The 22,306-nt window shown below is 32.2% G+C and overlaps 1 protein-coding gene across 3 annotated transcripts; it reads left to right on the top strand.

Moving 5' to 3' along the window:
• Positions 1–7,750: 7,750 nt before the first annotated feature.
• LOC139523850 (ras-related protein Rab-35-like) lies at positions 7,751–22,306 on the top strand. Of its 3 annotated transcripts, none has more exons than XM_071318190.1 (3): positions 7,751–8,089; positions 16,023–16,206; positions 21,729–22,306. In XM_071318190.1, the coding sequence occupies exons 1-3, from the start codon at positions 8,031–8,033 to the stop codon at positions 22,182–22,184; spliced, it is 699 nt and encodes a 232-aa protein (XP_071174291.1). In that variant the 5' UTR covers positions 7,751–8,030; the 3' UTR covers positions 22,185–22,306. The 3 variants fall into 3 exon arrangements, with proteins under 3 accessions (XP_071174291.1, XP_071174293.1, XP_071174292.1); XM_071318192.1 differs by lacking the exon at positions 7,751–8,089 and adding an exon at positions 10,413–10,572; XM_071318191.1 differs by lacking the exon at positions 7,751–8,089 and adding an exon at positions 13,460–13,587.

Raw genomic sequence — 22,306 nt, 5'->3', positions numbered from 1 at the left:
AATGTATAGGAATTCCAATTAGAAAATCATCAGCCTAATTTCTGTTCAAAATAAATAGCAAAATATGATACACAGTTACATACGATATTCACGGCATTAATTTACAGACACTTAACTTGAGACAGTATATACAAAATATTGCGGAGAAAAACATGTTTGCGGGCAGCCTCTTCTTCGCAACCTCTTCTTCGCCTTAATCATGCCACACATGTAAACTCACCAGATCAGGTTTAAACAAGAAAATCAAGTAACAGAAACACTAAAGACACAAATAAATAACGATATATATTTTACACTGTAGTTTCATTAATTGAATAGCATTATATGAAACAATATTGAGAGGATCCTATTTTTCAATATTTGTTTTTTATTCTTTATTGCCGCAGTCATATTATAAACTTGAATCCAAAAGAACTAATTAAACAATACTGCGTTTATTTATTTCAGAAGCCATGCAAAGTTTGGCCAACCCCGAAGATCTACTGCTAAACGTAAATAGTGCAATCTTGAACCCATATGATGGATTTGCACATGGTGCTCAAGGAATTCGTCAGTACCAAAGGAAAGATGAAGAAAAATCTTTCCTCATAAAAGAGCATGTTATGATATCTAAAAATGTCATTATCTTGAAAATGAGACAATATATCATTTAAACTTTATGAATGCTAGAAATGAATCAAAAATCAAATTTTAAATTTATTAAATATTATTTTGTTTTACATATTTTACTGTGTCTGGTGAATGATCGAACCCAACGGAAGGTCTTTCCACACACACACACATGTATGCTCTTTCTGCTCGTGTTTCCCACTATGGTGCTGGTCAAGTGAACGCTTGCTGTTAAACACAGCATTACATTCCATACAGATGTAGGACTTATTCCCTTGACATTCTTTGACATGTCTTGCCATTGATTGTCTATAAGCGAAAGCCTTGCTGCATACGGTACATTTAAACGGTTTGTAGTTAAAATGTTAACTGTTGCGATGACCTTCAAAATGTGCGTTATCGTTAAACAGTTAAACCGTTGATTATAGTATAACTAATCGCCGTATTTGAATATCAAAAATAAGACAACGCGTGACCGAACGACGCATGGATTAAACGAGTGCGCAGCACGAGTTTAATCCATAGCGGCGTTTGGTCACAAGTTGTCTTATTTTTTATATTCAAATACGGCGATTAGTTATTCTTTTTATTACATTGGCAAATGGCTTCTTTTTATGAAATTAATGTAGAAAATGTAAGGAACTATATCTTTTTCCTACGCATTGACAATTTGTTTTGATCCGACGTTATCGACGTCTTGACAACGCCTATTGTTGTATGACGTCAGAGAGTGAAATAACCACGTTTATTTCACATGTGAAATTATCGGTTTTTATCTAACTGGGAAATCAATGTAATTCATTGCAACCAATGTAATAATGGCAAATATCACACTCTATTGCACTGGCGTCAACGTGATGATCGTAACTGCAATTACGATCATCCCAATATGGCGGAAACAAATATAGCGATATTTTAGAAGGCTGATTTCTCAACTTTAACAGCTTATTTTCATATTTGTTTTATATCAAGAAAAATCTTTATTGAATGTGTTTTTCATAAATTATAGAAAAACAACCAGAAGAACGAAAATCGAGATTCAAAAAATCACGATGATGATCGTAACTTCGTCTATAGATGATCGTAACTTTGACTTGTTTTTATAGAAAGATGCTCGTAACTCAAAATTTATTATTTTTTTTTTCACTCAATGAACACCCTATTTAGCAGTCACGATAAAAAAAAATTGTGATTTTAAAATTAAACAAAGAATAAATGAAAACCGCTTTTCTAAAAAAAAAATTTACAATAAAGAAAAAACAACAAATGAATAGTTTCCTAGAAAAGAAAATGAAAAACAAGAATTACTTTTTGACTGGCTGCCACTTTTGAATAGAAGTCTTTAGCTATTTGGCTAATGATGCCGCTCATGATATCCCCGGCAGAGTCAAGCATGACTTTGGACATATGGACAAAAGATTATATGTGAAACAGAAGCAACGCTTTGTCTTTTTTTTTGTTTGTAAAATTATATCGAAAGCTAGTTTAAAAGAGCAGTGACTTTTAAATTTATATTGTAGAAAACTTACGAAAAGTAACATGACATGCTTACCATACGCTTTGACGATTACACCCACTAAATTTGGTTAAACAGGCTTTTTTTCTTCTCAGGCAGTTAACATATAGTGTAACTTAGTTCAATAACAGGCGCTATCAATCAACTTTTCAGTATTAAAGTGAACACATATATATTTATTTCGATCTAAACCATGACAATCTTGACCAAAACCATGACGAATTTCTAGACTCTTAACCGAACCATGCCAATCGCTTAACCAAGCCATATCAATTCCGATATCTTGCTTATTCTGCGTTAATTTCGTGAAACAACAATTCCAATATAGATCGTTTGACCTCCAATACAGATTCAAGCATCTTATTTGCTTTTTATCTGCTCGTATGAATAGAACTGAGGCAATAGTTTAGGGAAGCAACATAAGTTAACCATGTCAAACTTATCCAAACTATGACAAAATCACTGTACTAAACGCTCCTCGATATGACGACCTTACTACCCGTGAAATAACACGGCTAAAAATAGTCTTACAGCAAATTCAATTGAATGTGTATGCAAAGGTAATATCTTTGGTTAGCTTGCTTGCGAGCTAAACCGCGAAGGTTAGCGGGTAAACTACCCACCTTTTAGAGTAGACTAGTCCGAGAGATAACCAATCTATCTGTCTGTATATAGGGCTAATTAAGCTACTTCGAAAGGAGGATAGTAAACCTTACCTTATAATCACTTCACGGTTAAACTAGCAAGCAAAGAAATTATCTTTGCCTACACAATCAATGAAATCTGCTGTAAATTAAAGACAACTGCATAGATCTTATTTATATTCTGCCCTGTTGTAAGAATTTCGTATAGTCACATTTTATAAAAAGTCGTTTTTATGATTAGTAGTATATTGGAAAGCTTTAACCCCCCATTATCAAAATGATAACATCTTTTTTTTTATATATGGAATACCTTTGAAGTTTGTGGCAATTTGCAAGGGGCCGGAAGGAGGGGGTTATAGGCACACAAACGATCATGTAATAGACATTAACCAGAGTAAAATATATAACAACAGATAATACTATGGAAGCAGCAATTATTGTGAAAAATACAGAAGCAACGTGTAGTCTATAAAAAAACCACCAAGAAGTATCCACAAATTCAATTTGAGGTAATTTTTTATTGTATTGTACGAAGTATTGCTTTCCGCAATTCGTTTGATACCTCACCAAATATGATAGTTTATAAAAAAAATAATTTTGAAGTATTGTCCTTCATGACACTTGATTTTTCACCTAAAATTGAAATATTGAAATTATTTTATATAAGGTTAAGTTGCTCTACATATTTTATGGGTTGAACACTGGATTTTTAATATATATATTTTTTTTTATATAAAACGTCGTTATAGGAAATTTTTGGATAAACAAATCTAAATGATTAAGGTTTATATTTAATAAAATCATTATTTAAGCCAAAATAGTATCGTTTGTATTGAGGTAGAGATTAGAAATAGAAAAAAAAATGTTAAAATTGAAACCCTTCAAAACTTTAGATGACCTCAATTTAAGAATGATATCAAGTGCTTACGACAGGCATATTATTATAGTACAAGGTTACCTCTTTCAATGATATGTTATATAAATAGGTGTGTTAATCGGGGAGATTGAATAATAAAAAAAAACTGCATTCAGTCACCGCACTATAGGAATCATTTATGATTTTAAAACTAGGTGTTTATACTTTATTCAGATTGAGTTATTTCCCTTTGAACAGAAAATTATATGGATAAAATTAAACTGATTCATTTCAACATAAATTAAATATATGTAGGGTTCTTTCAAATGTTATATGTATAAACCTGCATTTTTTTCAAAAATATTAAAAAATTGGACTTAGTTTTCAAGTAGGTCCAAAAATTAAACTTTTAATTCAATAAAAATTGAATTTATGGGGTTCTTCGAAATGCTAAATCTAACCATGTATTTATATAGAGATTTTGTATAGTGCACTCCTTTATCAAAATAGTCCACATTAAGGTTCAATTTTAAATTAATTCCTGGAGTTCTTTGATATGCTGATTCTTACAATAAATGTAATTTTTTTCTCAAATTCTTTGACCACATTTATGATGTGTCAAATATTCAATCACAATCCAAATTCAGAGTTTTTTTAAAGCTTAAATGTTGTGTCTATACTTGTTCAACTGTTCATGGTTCGACCTCTGCAGGAAATCTGGTTTGCTGTCACTCTGATAGCATCATATTTGTAGTCTATAATACAAAATTTTAGTTGGGTGCTTTTCGTAATCTGATTTTTAGTACAAGTGTACTCTGTTGTCACGATCCATCATAATAAAAAAAATAGGGTTTAGTATACAGTTTGTGAGTATAATTCGAATGATATAGAAATTTGCAAGGTGCAAGAATTGAATATGTTAAAAAAAATCTTATCAATTTTATGTTGCCATTGTTCAATTAATCTGGTAAAAAATGGAGTTTGTTTTATAGGAACATCTAACAAAAGATGGGTTGCTATCAAGTTTACTTTTTCAGGGCCTTTTTGGTAAATTTCCTTTCTATGATTCGACTGTAGCGGATGGGGCATTTAGTTTTATTCTTGCCTACGTCTCAAATTGGTGAAACTTAGAACAAAATGTTTATAACCCCTTAACATGGATCAAGTTAAATTTTGGTTGAGATTCTTGTTCAGTTTGAGTTGTCTTCCTTTATCACATATATATGCTAGCAGGAGCATAATTTTTGTCGAATGGACCCGCCTTCACGCTTAAAGCTCAATTATTTTTACATTTCAGTTCGATTCTGTGAGTTTGTAGAGAAAAACATTATAAGCTGTAAAGCAATTAAACAAGCTTAATTGCTAAAGAATTGCGGTTAAACGTGAAAAGACATTCCAGTTTTTTATGTTTGATTGCCAATGAGAACCCTCTACAAGAGATTGAATGACACAAAAATCACAAATGATCACCGTTTGAACTTCAACAATGAGCAAAGCCCATATATCATAGTCATAGGCCAGAACTAGGTCTAATTTGTGAATGGAAAAAAGGCAGGATTTATCAGATGGATACAACAAAACAATTTAAATTGGGTGGCGTTACTTGTTTACAAATGGCAAAGATGTTGATTCATTCATTGCTTTTCTCCAACTTAAGTTGACCTAAATGCTTGTGCATCTGAAAATTAGAATTGAGTTTTACTAGCATCATTGACTGATTTTTAGTTCTGCCTCCTTATATTGGTATATTAAGGGACCCGTTCCCCATTTACTTTATTTGCTGCTGACGTGCAAGCAATTTCTTTCTAATAGTTGTAAATTATATCTTGTCATTGCCCAATTTGGCCAATCTTAGAAAACGAATGAATGATGTATCGTTCAACGAGACCAAGTCTGTACATTTACACTACAAAATAGGGACACAATTGCTATACTTCTGAAAGTCAGTCAGCAATACAAGACGAGTTCTTAAAATTAGATTTAGCCCCTATTACAGCCTTTATTTTTATGCCCCACCTACGATAGTAGAGGGGCATAATGTTTTCTGGTCTGTGCTTCGTCTATGCGTCCGTTCAGGTTAAAGTTTTTGATGAAGGTAGTTTTTGATGAAGCTGAAGTCCAATCAACTTGAAACTTGGTACACTTATTGCTTATGATATCATCTTTCTAATTTTCATAAAATAGGGTTTAGTATACAGTTTGTGAATATAATTCGAATGTAGAACCCCTAGATAACCTTCGGTATATAAATTTGTTCCAGTTTATCCATCTGAGGGATCCGTACACCTCGATACATTCGATGTAGACTGAATTGGTCACAGTTTATCCGTCTGAGGGATAAAATAAGATATGTTTATCCAATTAAAGGGCCTATGAAGAGCAAAGTAATTTATTACAATGATTTTTATAATTGTTACAATAGTGTTGACATAAATCATAAATATGAATTTAACTATTTCAATTCTTAGATGTTAAACAACAGCCAGATCAGAGCCCGGAATACACATAAAGAAGGCATAACAATATATCTATTATTAACAGTCAAATATTCTCAACGTCTTAAATAAAAGTTATCTATACTAAATTGATAATTTTCTCAGTTCCAAACATTTATTTATATAAATAGCAATCTTTTTCAATCTTCTAGGTTTTCTTGAATAAAAAGCCAATTTTATTTGGCATTTGTGCGGCTTAACTTTTCAAAATTTTTACAACCTATTAAAATATTATCATAAAATTCTCTTCTTAAAAAGTTACAAAGGAGACACTGACATATAAAATGTTCTTCGTCTTCAACTTTATCTAAGGTGCATTTTTTACATACATATATACAGGATTAATTTTTGTATGTCTGTTGTGATGAATCGCAATACAAACCCAACTGTGTACTTTATTTGGTCTTTAAAACTTTTGAGATTCGAGCGTCACATTTGAAGATGGAAGGGAGCGCTTCTGTCGTACAAAAAATCCTAATGATTTCTAAGATGAGAACATTCACATCACAGCGATCAGAATGAGAAAGTCGAACACAGATACTTGGTTCGGGGAAAGTACCTTATGATAGTTATAGAGGATATGAAAGTGGTCTGTCTATGACAAAACTACTGCCTCTATCCAACATGTCCCAATTATCTTTAAATAAGTTTGGTTGTTTGTTCCCCCAATCGTTCACCCCGAATGACCCGATTGTAAGAAACCACATATTTGATTTATTGCCATTTTTAACTCTTCTTGCATATGATTGAAATATTTGCAATCGGACGTTAAGCAACCTACAATGAACAAGTCAGTCAATGTAGAAAATTTACTTTACTCTCCATAATTCCCATACACCGCTCTGTATATTTCAATTATAAAATAGTAGATTGTTGTTGTGTGCGTCATGCATAGTTCTGTAGGTAGAACTGTTTCAGCTGTAAAAAAATTTCTGTAAAAGAGAACAGTTTTAGCTAGAAATACATGTATTTCTATAGTAAAAATTAATACGAATTTGTAGAGATCTATGCAGATGTTATAAAAAGCATATATGGACAACATATAAACTGAAACATGCACTGAAGGCCGTACGGTGAACTATAGCTAATTTCTGTGTCATTTGGTCTCTTGTGGAGAGTTGTCTTGTTGGCAATCATACCACATCTTCTTTTTTATATCATGGTTATGCAATATTTTTTTTTCATTTTATTTCTTTTCAAAGCAATAAATGGAAAGTATATGAAAGATGCAGCTTTTTATCCTGTATTGTTCTATTTCTTTGTCTAGACCAATGAAGTTTTATCAGTTCTAATGCATTATTGTAAAATTATTAGGAAAGAATCAGTTTACGCTTTTTTTTCTATTGATTTTTAAGACAAAAAGGCTGACAAAATATCTAATAAAATTAATGAAGGTTTTTTTCCCCTGGCATCTGTCGAACAAAGGCGCACGTGCACTAAGGAGTAATGGTTACAAAATTATTGAGAGAAAAAAACGAACTCGCTCAGAGCTATGATTACACAACTGAGGAAACGGCCTGTGTGAAAATACATTAAACTTTTCACAGTGAAAGTAATTAGACATGCATTTGTTTATTTACGTTTAGGCTTGGGAAATCTTTATATTACATAATTTCTTACCAGTTTAACCGGTGTAAAATTTCAAGTACAAGTGATTAATATTTCCTGATTCTCAAAAGCCAAACAGCTTTTACTTTCAGATGGCAACACCATAAGTATCCAATTAATACAGATCTTTGTTTTACCGCGGTTAACCCAGCTGAGAGGGGTCAAATTTCAAATCACTTTCAATCCGGCTTCTGTGTATAGATCACAAATACACACATTTTACAATTAGAGAAATTGTAACATTTCAGAAGTTGTATCTTTGTTTATAGATTTCATGTGAGAGGTGCTGTATTTGTTAAACAATGGCTGGGCGTGCTTTAATGGCATATGGATTAAATTTTATGGATAACAATAACACAATGTAAGTATATTTTGTGATGATATATAGATGTGATTAATTGAAAATAATGATTAAATCTGCTTAATCATTTACATATGCAAATTATCTAAGGCACGTCATATATCCTTTGTTTTAGCCTTATTTAAGCTGGTTATGTTAGTTTGAATATTGTTATTTATTTCACTCAGAGTTATTTCATAATTTGCACTGACAGTGTTTTGTTATGTGTTTTTTTTTCAGGTTCATTATTCGATGATTAAGTAATTATTAATTCGATTCTGAATCATTACTGACTTTTGACACTTGCTTTAGGAAAACTGTTCAACTTTTGAGATATATGGCAAATCGTTACAAGCTATTAAAAGATCATCGTTGTTAATAACACCGTTTGGTCATCTGTGTGTTGTTTTGTTTGCCTGTTTTTTGTTTGTTAATTTTTTATTATTGAAAAAAAAATATTCCTCTATGTTATATTTTTTAGTTTCGCCTGTTCTTTCGAAATTCGCGAAGGCGAGACACAGCAACCCTAAATCATGTTTAGACTGAGGTTAGAATATACTGTTTTTTTTAATGAGACAGAAGCACATGGTTTCGCGAAGCGCTTTTAGCGTTTTGTTTTTGTTATGACTGTAAAATTTAAAGAGAATGCGGAAAAATCTAAATAAAAACACATCATCACCGGATTTTATTTCAGTAGCTGCATGGGAATAAATATTTGCCAACTATGACAAACAAAACAGGCTACTGTTACACTGACTCCGACATTAATCATGTTAATCTCAGATAATTTAGGAGGCTATTCCCAGACTTGGGCTGTAAATAAATTCGATTCTAAACTGACAACGTTATCGTTTTAACAGTAATGGATACAGATGTTTATCGAGAAATAATTTAACAGATGGTGCACTTCTCTTGTTTGATCTATTAAAACAAGTGTAAGCTCTGGAGGAATCTGCTCAATTCATGTGTTACATTTTTATGTTGGACCTGGCGCTGTGATATTTTGTGGTTGATTTGCCATTTGTTCCGTATGTCTTCTATTAAAACCATCAATTGAGATATGGGTTCTGTTGGGGTTGCATTTTTCATTTTTAACCCGAAATTTGATTTTTTAGACTGATAAATTTAACTATTACGGTCACTTCGAAGGAGTTAATTGGTTTATGTTTTTCGCGAATCAGTGACAACGTAAGCCTTTTTGACAACACTTACAACCAGATAACACAGATGAAGTTTGAATGTAGATTTTTGTTGGTGTCATTTTTACAGTTCTAGAGTTATGACCCTTTAAAAATAAAACAAAATACTGAATTTTTCGTTTCCGTTCTCTAATTTTAGTTTGCCTTAACCAAATGTTGTGAAACTTATGCACAATACTTATTACTACAAACTAAAATAAGGAAACCTTTGGGTTCCGTCACTTTTACTGTTCTTGATTTGTGTTCCTTCATAACATTTGATGTACACGGGGGAATCATTCAAAACTATTCCTATAATTCCCATTAAACTATACTGTCATTTGTATGATTTCATACAGGAAATTTTAATCTGAGATGGAAAACAGAGTAGGTCAAATCCCTCCCCCCTCCCCCCAAAAAAATCCAACAAAACAAAAAAAAACCAAACAAACCCAACTTCCAAAACACAACTAAGAAACCGAATAGTTCCTTGCTTGTTTGCTTATATCAACGAAAAAAATTATCTTAGTAATCAATAAGTGTCATTCAAAATTCACTCTAAATATACACAAAAAAAATGGTTTATTTTTTTTCTATGTAATGTTTACTACAAATCGTTTTCATCCGTTTGTAATGCTTCGTGTTTCGGTAATGACTATTGTCATAATTAACACAGATGTATGTTATCTGTTTAATTATCTGTATAATTGGCAAGTGTGGCATGTCAGTCAACAGATGCTTTTAAGACAATGATTCCTGTACTCAATCATCGCAACAGGTTCTCTGCATTTACAATCGCCCTTAGACTTTTCTCGTCTTTTTGAGGGGTTCAGGTGTCCTTAGTATGTTTTAAAAGGCACATTTAAGCACGACTTTTAAATATCTGTATTTTAATTTTTGCTCGTGTCCAGTTAGTGTTGCAGGAAACATATGTGTTGTGCATGAATACCCTAGAAAGATTTGTACATGTATATTCTGTTGAGCATGTTGAGACCATTTTGATTTGATGTCCTCAAATTTTATATCTTCAGTTGTTTTCCTTGTATTTTTTTTTGTTGTTCGTACAAAATCAGAACTCATTTTGTTTCCTTTTTTGTCCCTTTTCTATATACTTAATCTATTTTTTTCACAAATCACCCATTCTACCACTCCATAGTTTACAGTATGCCTTCAAGGATAAATACACACAAAGACCTAGATATTGACATTGCGTCGTAACGTAAATAAAAACTGAAAATATGGAATGATTCATGCATCTGAAAGTGGAAAACGATAATATTCAGTGATTCTTTGTAGTTTTAAGATTGGTGTAAATAATGTCTAAAGGTAAGTTTGTTAAACTATCAGTTTTACTCGTTAATTATGAAATTATGTAATATAGACTAGTTTTTCATAGCAGTTTCTAGACAGGAAATTGACATTATGACTTTGTTGGAATAACTGTATAAAATAGACATAACACCTTAAAATAAATCAAAATCTTGCATTATTCGTCTTTCTATTATGTAGTTGTACCCAATTGTGTGTAAAAAATCACAGTCAATTATACGCACACGTATACTTGTACATGTACAAAGAATTTACTATTCAGTAAACACCTTTTATTGATTTCAGTAATTTCAAGCTGTTACTATCTTTGTCAATATACATTTTAAAAGAAGGAGGAAAAATTTGTATTATTTCTTCTAAGGTCAAGGAATTAATTTTATCCTACATGTACACTCTGCTATTACAACCAAAAACTAGGCCTACAGGTAAATAAATCCAAACACTATAAGTAGGTTAAAATAAAAGTCCTTTCAGTTTTATCCTATTTAAACTTAACAATGCACATCGAATAGTTCCCTATTTTACAGTATTAAAAAAAACATGAATGAATTTTGCCATGTAGACCGAGAATAACCTTGTATATCTACAGTTTTGTCTTATAGTTTTATTTCGTGGAATTTCAGTGCTTAAAGCCCTTAAAAGTAAAATTTACAACATTTGGATACTTTCTAATAATTAGTTCAAATTTGGTTCAATAAAGAGGATTTGACAAATGATAATATTACTGAAATAATAGTTATGATTTTTTGTTGTGTGATTGGGATGGAGAAGAGGTAAAAAAAAGAAATATTAACATCAGGGGCAGATCCAGCCATTTTAAAAGTGTTGTGTTTCAACCCAGGATTAAAAGGGGGCATATCTCTCTATTCAAAACCATTGCATGCAAAACAGGGGGTTCCAAACCCCAGACACCCTCCTTGATCCGTCACTGAACATAATTATGTTTTGCATATACCCCTTTTTCAAGGAGCAACCAGTCCACTGCGAATAAAATTGATAGAAAAAAATCGAGAATCTCATCCTAACTCATATCTTGTTAATTGTTTTTGTTCTTAAGAAAATTATATTAAAACATTGCTAGGATTTTATTTTTATTTTGATATTATTACTTTATAGAACTTTCCTATTATTTCAGTCTGTTAGTATGTCTGTTGTTGTGTTTAATTGAGTTGCTGTCTCATTGACAACGCAATGCATTCGCATAAGCACCTTAAATTAATGATTTATTCGAATGATTATTCAGGCGCGATTCCAGAGGGGGGGGGTTCCAGGGGTTGGAACCCCCCTTTTTTTTGGCCGATCAGTGCATTTGAATGGGGACCTGAAGTTGGAACCCCCCTTTGTCCTGGGTTAGGACCCCCCCCTTTTTAAAATGGCTGGATCCGCCCCTGTTATTATCCATTCGTTTGATGTGTTTGAGCTTTTGGTTTTGTCTTTTGATTACGGACTCTCCGTTTTGAATTATACTCATTATTTAGTTTGGTATTAACTTTTCACATGTCAGTCAAGACAGGTCTGGTCCTACATATGGTAATAAACTTGTGTATGTAAAGTAACCAATAATCAATCAATCAATATAACCCTTGCCTTGACCTTGTCCATTCCATATACTTGAAACTAAACCGTACAATAACTTGCCTCAATTCTAACCATACAAGAAAGCCATACCCTTGTTTATTTTAACAGCATCCAAAACACATAATGCATAATTGAAATACCGGTATTTAACCGTCGACCACATTTGTGAGTAATCATGCAATGGATTGTAGGTTTTGCTGGTTTTATACCATGCACTATTTTATATAATTACCCGCAATTTCTAGTAATAAAACCTATATGACATTTGTTAAACGTTCAACATTTCCTATCAGAAGAATGTTAATTGCAGCAAATGCACACGTTTATTTCTTGCCCTGTACTTTTTGTGATATTAAATTTATTTAAAAAAAAAGTGTTACGTTGTTGAAAAGTTTTAAGTCAACGTTTAAAAAAGTCTACTGTTTACGCATTTATACCATTTCTCGATTCTCATATCCTGAATATATATATGTTTATATAGCTGTTTGGAATTTGAAAATTGAGTTGTGATTTAAAAACATAAAAAAGGCCATTATAATATAAACCATCTCCCTTTTTGATACAACTTCTAACTTTCAAAATGTTGTTGCAAATCAATCGATATACACTATGACCTTTTTATTCAAAAAAGCTAGTTGTACCGACCGTGAGAGGACTGTTTAGCCAGTCAAGGTCGTTATAAACTTCCATCATCTATCATACACTAAAAGTATATTTGTTTTCGTTTAAATTTGTACTATATGATATTAAGCTATGGCTACAACATCTAGGTATCCTTCTGGAAACTTAATCCATGCACACAAAATGAATTTCCGATTATTTCTTCTCAAAAGATGAACGAATTCATATTATTCCAGAATTAGAAAAAAAATTGAATATGGATGACGACACGCATATGTATATCAGAACTGGCGATGACTGTTAAGTACTTCTTGTGTGGGGGCTGTTGAAATATTAAAACATGCATCATTCTGTTGTCACTTCAGCATACAGTCATACCCGATTTAAGGATAATCCTTTCGCTGAGTACTGTACATGAATTATAAGTTCACTGTACATCCAATTACCAAAATTCCTCGTTAAGATTAACCTGTATCACGCAAAGAATTTTACCTTCATTAAATGTAACAATTTTGACCTACAAATGACACGGATTTCTTTTTATTATAGATATATAAGTATGTATACTTTAACAATAAAGGCCAGGGACATACCTTTCATTTAATAAGAAAAATATGTAGGTTTACCCATCCTTTTAAATGCAATTGTGTTATGGATATTTAATACCATTTATAAATTTAGACATTCATATCTTGTGTACAAATAACCTTATTTGAAATCAACAAACGTGCAAATATTTATGGTTATGGTAAAGTGAACTTACAATTTCTACAAAATGGAAGACTATAACTACCCATTTCTTTCGGAAAACAGGTAGGAAATTTTTCATGTTTAAATATAAGACTTATATATATATATAGGCTGTGAACTGTTAGTTTAACTATTTACTGAAACGTCAGGCCATATCGTTTAACTGCAGGGTAACCTCACAAAAAAATGAAAACATAAACGTTTTCATGCGATTGGTATTACTCGTAAATATACGGAAGAAGATGCCGTTTTTTCTTGTTCACAGTGATTTTTATACGACCACAAAAAAAAATTTGGGATCGTATAATGGTATGATGTCGTCGTCGTCCGAAGACACATTTGGTTTCAGGACAATAACTTTAGTGTATGTGAATGGATCTCTATGAAAATTTTCAAGAAGGTTCAATACCACTAAAAGAAGGTTGGGATTTATTTTGGGGATAATGGTCCCAACCGTTTAGGAATTAGGGGTCCAAAACAAGCATTTTCTAGTTTAAGGGTTATAACAGTTTAAGAATTAGGTACCAAAAAAAGGGCCAAAAACAAGCATTTTTCTAGTTTACAGACAAGAACTTGTGTTTAAGTGTATGGATCTCTCTGAAGTCCAGTACAAGGTCCCATGGAATCATACTACAAAGGAAATGCTGGGATTGAGTTTTCGCTCCAAGGGGGTTCCAAAAAGTGGGCGGGGATTTTTTCCGATTTTTTTTAGGGGATTCATATATTTTGTTTTAAAATTTTTGAAAAGTTTCAAGATGAAAGTTTCAATTGCACACTATTGCGCAATATATTTGTAAGATCTTTATTTTGTGTCAGAAACCTATGTTATGTCAAAAATTTGATCACAGTCCTAATTCAGACAGTATCAATCTTAAATATCGTGTCAAAATTTGACCAAACTGTTCAGAGTTCGACCTCTGCGGTCGTATCAGGCTGCGCTCAGTGAAGCATTTTATTTGCCATTGATGACCCAACACTGTTAAACTGGACTTTTGGAATATATTGAATGAAAAAAAAACAACTCTAGTTACTCTACTAATTGTTTTTGAATACTGAATACATTACTGTACAGTCAAAATTTTACTTCGTCAAAATTATCTCCCCATTACGCCAGTTCATTTTCACAATCGTAGAAATGGAAGCCATTGTAGCCAGGGATGACGCGCTGCCAAAATTGCTCTTGAAAACCGATAAATTTATTCACATATCACCATTACGATTCTTATATGTCAGTTGTATTTTAAAAGGCAAATGTATATACTAGCTAATGAGTATCAGTTAATGATCTTGTCTGCATTGATTCAACTTAAAACTATTGTCTGATCGGTTGTTAGGCGAAATTTTCGAAAATTCTTAAACATTTAAAAAAAAATCTAATTACATAATTTGTGGAAGGGCAGACTAAAAAAAAATAGTGGTTGAAGATTATAAACCCTAGTTATCACACACAAAAAAAAATATTTTTTCGAAGATATGCATTTTCATCATCCAACTTAAAAGACTGTCGTCAAGTACTTTTAGTAAAACGATAGCTTTTCGAACACACCTACTCTGTTTTTGTGATTCATTAGATAGGTATTTCACTTGACCCATATATTTCATCTTTTCGTACTGTGATTTTTTATGTTATAAAGTCAACCTGTAGCTTTGATATATAAAAATGATAGAATCTGAAGCGAGATGACATATCAAATACTCTTGCTTTGTAAGTTTTAAAGACAAAATATACACATCAAACACGCCCTAACATAATAAGGTGCACTCGATTTTCTCATTTCGATACTATTATTACCCATTTTTTTGAATGTTTTCTTAAGTCACATAAGGGAAGGGCAGACACGAAAATTACTGAACTAATAGATTGATATGTTCTCCGTCCGTGGTAATTTTAAAAAAAATCGGAGGTTATGCATTTTCTACATCCAACTTGATTGATACCCATATCGTCGACTTGGTATCTAATTGTTCTGCATTACTATGTAATAAATAAATTGAACACTTATGCAAATGGAGTTTAAATAAAACACTGCGTAATTGAGAAGAAAATTGTCGTTTTATTTGTTTCTATTAACTTTAAAAAAAATTGTTACTATAGTAAACATTACAGTTCAGCATTTATCGCCTTCTCTAACAATGAGCTTCGATTCTTTTGTTCTATTTCAACTGGGTTTCCGCCTGTGTATATGGTTTAAGTACAGTCTTAGTGAACTATTGTTTTATCCTTTTTCGAGTTTATTTGTGTAAATTCAAAGTATTGTATGCATGTGGCCATCAAAAATTTAAAAGTGCACATTAAAATATGCCATCAGTTATTTTATCGAAAAACAACCAGAAAAAATAATACATTTTTCAATATGAAAAACCCGTATTTAATTCTATATTGTCAGTTTACTAGTTATAATGCTGGAGTCAATGTTGTCAAATTTTATACTGATCACTTTTTAAGTATATACGGGTAAAGATCTCAACATCTCACGCTTTACTAAACTTATTTACAGAGACACAATGGCAACAGGCACGCCGACGTATAAGATAATTCTGTTAGGAGAATACGGTGTTGGGAAAAGTTCTATATTTAGAAGATTTCTCAATGGGACTTTTATTGAAGAACCGGGCAAGAAATCGACCATTGGATTGGACCAGTGTTCACAGACTTTTGGTGTCCATGGAATGAACGTAAAAGTAAGTGTAACCAGCGACTTGTATATATAGTACTATTAAATTAATGTCTGGAAATTAGGTATGTGAACTGAAACATAAAATGGAAGGAACAAGATAAATTGTTTGGAAGTGTGAAGTTGCTTAACGTCCAACGTTTATACACCACACATATCCTTACACGTAGACTAATCTACCCTCAGCATGGGTCTAATTACCGTTCATCTTTTTTTGGTAATGATAACCCTCATATTTATACCAGGAAGAGATCAAGATTACGTAGCATTTTGAATGTGGGTCAAATATGGTTGACTGGAAAAAAGGATAGATAATATTGATTGCTACCTAGAAAACAAGATTTGATTCGGTACGTATCACCGAATAAATTGTTGTTCATATAAAGAATTCATTATTGACTGTAAAACAATTAAAATATGGCATATCCTCTAAACTGCAAGACTGGCCTTCACCTTTGGCCATGTTATCATCTGGAAACCATGTGTTTTAAACATAGACTCAACATACGGACGGACGAACAAAACAATTATATTATATGCCTCCGAAATGTTTTCGGAGAGACATATTACGGTATCACGGGTCAAAGCACTACAAATTGGCTGTCAAAAGCTAGGAAGAATATGAGCATCATGGTCCAAATGTTGACACAAGACGATTTAACTTCACAGAACATTTAGTTTTAATGCTCAAGGGCGTTATTGCATTCATTTTCCCCAACTCCGTTCTCGGTCATGTTTGATGAGGGTACAAAAGAAGGCTGTGCAATGCTGAGGTGCAATGATGTCTTCAGTAATCGTATTTTCTAACTCCATACATGCTGCATACTCTTCCTGTGAGATTTTTTTAAATGGTTATGAAGGAAATATTAGTAAATAGATTTCGGAAATGAAGAGTGAAATCTAGTTCAAAAACGGAAATGCAGATTATATATGATGTTTATTTTAAGTGTTTACTCAAGATGCTCGTAGATAATGTAGATAATCTAGTCCTTATCTGTACATTATATAGACTTATATCTGAATACTGACAACTCAAATCAGATTTATTATCGATCTCCTTTATGTTATAATCTGATATCGAAGAAATGATCAGAATAAGTGATAAAAGCGCAAAAATGCACGGCTTAAATTTTATGCATGTAACCTTTAAAGTTCATCACCAGATTCGAGATATTCGAAACTACTCTTGTTTGATTGTAATAATTGATAATACAAATGAAAATAAATTATCCTGTATACTATATAAATTACTATACATTAATTATAACAATTATGGTATTGGAAATAAATGGATTTTATGTATTAAGAAAATTTTTGATGAATGTGGCAAGTCAAATGTATGGCATTGCCAAGATTATTTTAACAAAAAATGGATAAAATTAAGTATTGAGCAAAAGCTTAAAGACCAATTTCGACAAGAGTGGTGTGCAGATTTACATCAATCTTCAAAAGGTTTATGTTATAGAATTTTCAAGACTGAATTTAAATTTGAAAAGTATTTGTCGACTTTGCCTTTTAATTTTTTATATACTTTGTGTAAATTTAGATGCGGAAATCATCGTTTGCCAGTGGAGACAGGAAGGTGGCAAACTATTCCGAGATCGGAAAGGTCTTGTAATCTCTGTAGCTCTAAAGATATTGGCGATGAATTTCACTACATTATGTCATGCAATTGTTTTAACATAGAAAGAGAAAAATATTTACCACACTATTGTAACAAAAATGCAAACATTATTAAATATAAAAATGTATTCTCATCTGAAAATGTTGTAGAACTAGAAAAATTGTGTAGATTTATACGATATATATCATTGAAAGTCTGTCCTCCTGGTTAGAGGAACTGTAATATTATTATAATGTTATTTATTTTCACACATGCGAAACAAAGATATGTATTATATATGAACTGTTATTATCTCTGTAGCTATGTACTAGTTTATGAGAATAAAATCATTCAATCAATTCAATCAATCAAATTAAATACTAAGCGTGTGCTAAGATCGATGCATGGTCATTTGAAAATTTTAAAGTTGAAAATATGCTTTTAAAATAATTAACTTAATTTCCGTATATATATTTATATATTTAGCCTTACATCAAAGGCTGAGTAAATACTAGCATTTAAATGGTGCATGGTATTAAATGTTATAAACAAATTATATTTGATATTAAGGTCAAGTACTGTCAAAATATTTTTAAAAGTTTATAGTAGTTATTAAGTTGTGTGGTTCCACGTGGACGACAGAAATTGTTAAGGTTTGTTTGTGTGAAACTAGAAGTCCTCAATTTGACAGACATGCAATAATTAATATAAACGGTACCAATTTTTCTGCACCAGATGCGTATTTTGACAAGCAATGCCTCTTCAGTGATTCTCGACAACTAATTAATTGAAAATCCAAAGCTTATATAAATGACGAAGAGCTATAAACTAAAAAATACAAAAAAAATTACAGCCAATTATGAATCAGAGCTTTGCATGAGGGAGATTCATTCCTTAATACAAAATAATTTCAAAACTTTTTTTGCAAGAGCACAAAATCCGCAAAGTCATTTGTACATTAAATGAAAAGAATATAACACTGCCTGCATTGTCGCGTTCTTTTCAGTGGTGGCTATGCAAAACATCCTAAACTGATATTATATCAAATCTTTAGTATGTGCAAAAAGTATATTTCATACAGTTGAGACATGGTTTAGAAGCCAAAAAGTCTGTATTTAAGATAAACGCTTTATCATAATATGATATCAAGAGATATAATTTACTATTGAACAACGTTAACCATGTAATAATTCAGCATAATATTATTCAATAAATCATCACTAATAGGTTAAGAAGTAGAAATATGAATAGGATAAACATTGATAAAGTATCTTTACTCTGGAGAGTACTGTAAGGCCTAACGGTTATTGTGGAGTGTATTTATCACTTTTCTATAATTGCTGCCCCATTTTACAGGAATTCGTTTTGATTGTTATTGATTCGTAATTGACATGTGTTGATTACCATTCTGAAGCAACGAGTGACATGGACTGATTGCGCATTTAAGCTGCTGTCAATTAGAAGTAGGCATCTTTAAGTCAGAAGTGACAAAACACAGCATAAATAACTATCTCAGAGATCTTGAAGCATATTTACAACACAATTTAACTTCTTATGTGCAAGTAAAAAATGAAAATCTGGCTTCAAATACATTGTCATTTTGCCAGGTGTCCATATTGCATGATAGTGCTGTTACATTAAATTTTGGGTGGGGCTCAGGCTCATGACGGTTATTCCGTTGACAAGTTTTGTGGCTCTGCAATCTTAATGATAAGGTTATGTTCTCCATAGCTGATATGTTTTTGTCAGTTCTTTTTTATTTTTGAAATATATACTCGTTATGCAACTTATGATATAACGGTTTTCAAAATGAGAATTGCTATCTAACATCCGTCTCGCGTCTATTTTCAGAAAAAATCAAATAGGATACACAAGCTATTGATTTTGTGATGGATGCTTTTGAAAGGCTCGTAATATCAAAACAATATTTGGTGTACTATGAAATGGTGTTCCGAATAGCATACTGTATATCTTTTAGTACCCTATGAAAAGACCACGATCGTTATTTTCGTTGTTCGTAGTTTGGTATTTTGAACATGTCCCTTTATTTATGCTATTGTTGAACTGATTGTAACTATTATTCAAGTTTTTTGCCCAGGCATCAACTACCAAACTTACTGCCGTGTGGGCCATGGCATTTGATTACACTGAGGTTTAGTGTAGAACTAAATAAGTCTCGTATCTGTAAATATGCACAGAATTCAAACTATTGTTATAGTAATTTCCTTGCTGGTCTACTCATTGTTAACTGATACAAAACCAGTAAAAATGACATCTGCCAAAATCAACAAACAATGAAAGACTACCACTGGACCTTTATGGAAACTCCTTCTTTTCATGCCAATCTTTCTCAACTAAATAATCTTTTTTTTTACTTACACATTTTAGCAGACACTTATTACACAACTGTTGACCTCAATAGTATAAGTATTATTTAAGAAATGATAGATCTACACTACAAACATTAAACTAAACATTATTCTGTAAATAATACTTAAAAGATGAACGATTACGCATTAATAAGGTATTTTTTTTAGAAGAAAGCAGACATGAATTAATCTTGTCCTATACGTGCACATTTATTCAACAGTGCACGTAAAGCAACCTCAAAGTCAAGCTGCTTTACAATTTATGATTGGTGCTTTTATATCATGTACATTTTGTATCAGTAATATTTGAGACAAATATTATTTCTAAGACGTGCACATTTTATTAATTGTTCATACAACATGCGTATACTGTTTCACAAGCAATTTATCATACAAATCCTCAAATCAGTTAAATCGATAGTTAATAATTTCCTATGTCTATAACATGTGGCGTGGTTCAAGTAGGGTTTTTGGTGTCTCAAATGTTTTGAAAATTATACTCTGTCTCCATACTTATTTTCGAATTTTGGTGGCTTCACTTACAACTTTCTTAAGTTATGTCCCTTTATAATGGAAAAATGCTAAATTTGTCATCTCCGCACTCTTAACTTGTGTTTGCCTCAACCAAATGGTATAAAACAAGTTAGACACAATGATTATTAACACCAAACACAGATTAAGTTGGAATTTGGATGGCGCCGCATTTTTGCGCCTGTCCCAAGTCAGGAGCCTCTGGCCTTTGTTAGTCTTGTATGATTTTAAATTTTAGTTTCTTGTGTATAATTCGGAGTTGAGTATGACGTCCATTATATCTGATTTAGTATAAATATTTGTTTAGGGGCCAGCTGAAGGACGTCTCTGGGTGCGGAAGTTTCTCTCGCTACACTGAAGACCTATAGGTGACCTTCTGCTGTTGTCTGTTTTATGGTCGGGTTGTCTCTTTGACACATTCCCCATTTCCATTCTCAATTTCACTTTCACCGTTCTCGAGTTATGTCCCTTTATAAATAGAAAAAATGCTAAATTTTTCACACACAATCTTGCTTTACTTTGCCTCAACCAAACGTACTGAAGCTTATACTCTATGCTTATTACCACCAAGCACATACCAAGTTCGATTTTGGGAGGCGTGACCACTTTCACCGTTCTCGAGTTTTGTCCTATTCTAAATTGAAAAAATGCTGAATTTGCATTATATTTACAAGCGAGGAATTAACTTGTGTCCCGTGGAAAAATTCCTCTATCATCCTCGATCTCAACTCTTCCTCTAAAAAGATTAAAATGATGTGTTTAAAAAAAACATCAAAATATCAACCGGTTTCATTTTATAAAATAAGGAATGGTAGCTTTAGAACTAAATGCTCGCAAATGCTTACAGGACATCATATGAACAACAACACACGATTCTTCGAAACACGCTTTCATAACAGAATTATATAATACATGCATAACGTGACCTTAGTCTTAACGCTAAGAACTTGATGATGGCAGATGAAATCAATCAACCACGAAAGATTGTTGTCAGGAATCATAATCAAATGTACTTTCTGATTTCAGGTAACGTTATGGGATACAGGTGGAATGGAGAGAATGAGTTTTATTGGTTCCAGCTTTTACAGAGGTGCGCATGCTGCATTGTTGTGTTATAGTGTGAAAAACAAGGAAACATTCACAGTTCTGTCTCAATATATCCTCGACATTGTGATAAATGCGGAAGGCGCGAAAATATTTTTGTGCGGCAATATGGCGGACGGCGAAGGAGAGGACCAAGTCGATAAAGCAGACATTGAAAATTTTGAACGAGAATGTGGGAACGTTTTGTCAGGTGTTTATCAGATTTCATGTAAAGACAATATGGGCATTTATGAAATGTTCAAAGACATTGCCCGGGTGCTTCACCAAGAATCAGTGGGTAGAATGACATTAAGGCGGGAAATAGGAAATGTTATACGACCAGGTATCACACCCGAAGGTGAAGAACCATCTAAAAAACGGTGCTGCAGTAGTAGTTAGTCATTTTCATTATCATTTTTGAAATCCTTTACTTTAAAATGTACGATCATAGACTACATGTGTGTTAATTCATGCTTATCGTGCTTACCCAGCTTACGAGTTTATCATTGTATATAGAAACG

The sequence above is a fragment of the Mytilus edulis genome, chromosome 5 (genome assembly GCF_963676685.1).
Source record: "Mytilus edulis chromosome 5, xbMytEdul2.2, whole genome shotgun sequence".
NCBI lineage: Eukaryota > Metazoa > Mollusca > Bivalvia > Mytilida > Mytilidae > Mytilus > Mytilus edulis.
This window is presented reverse-complemented; position numbering and strand designations above follow the sequence as displayed.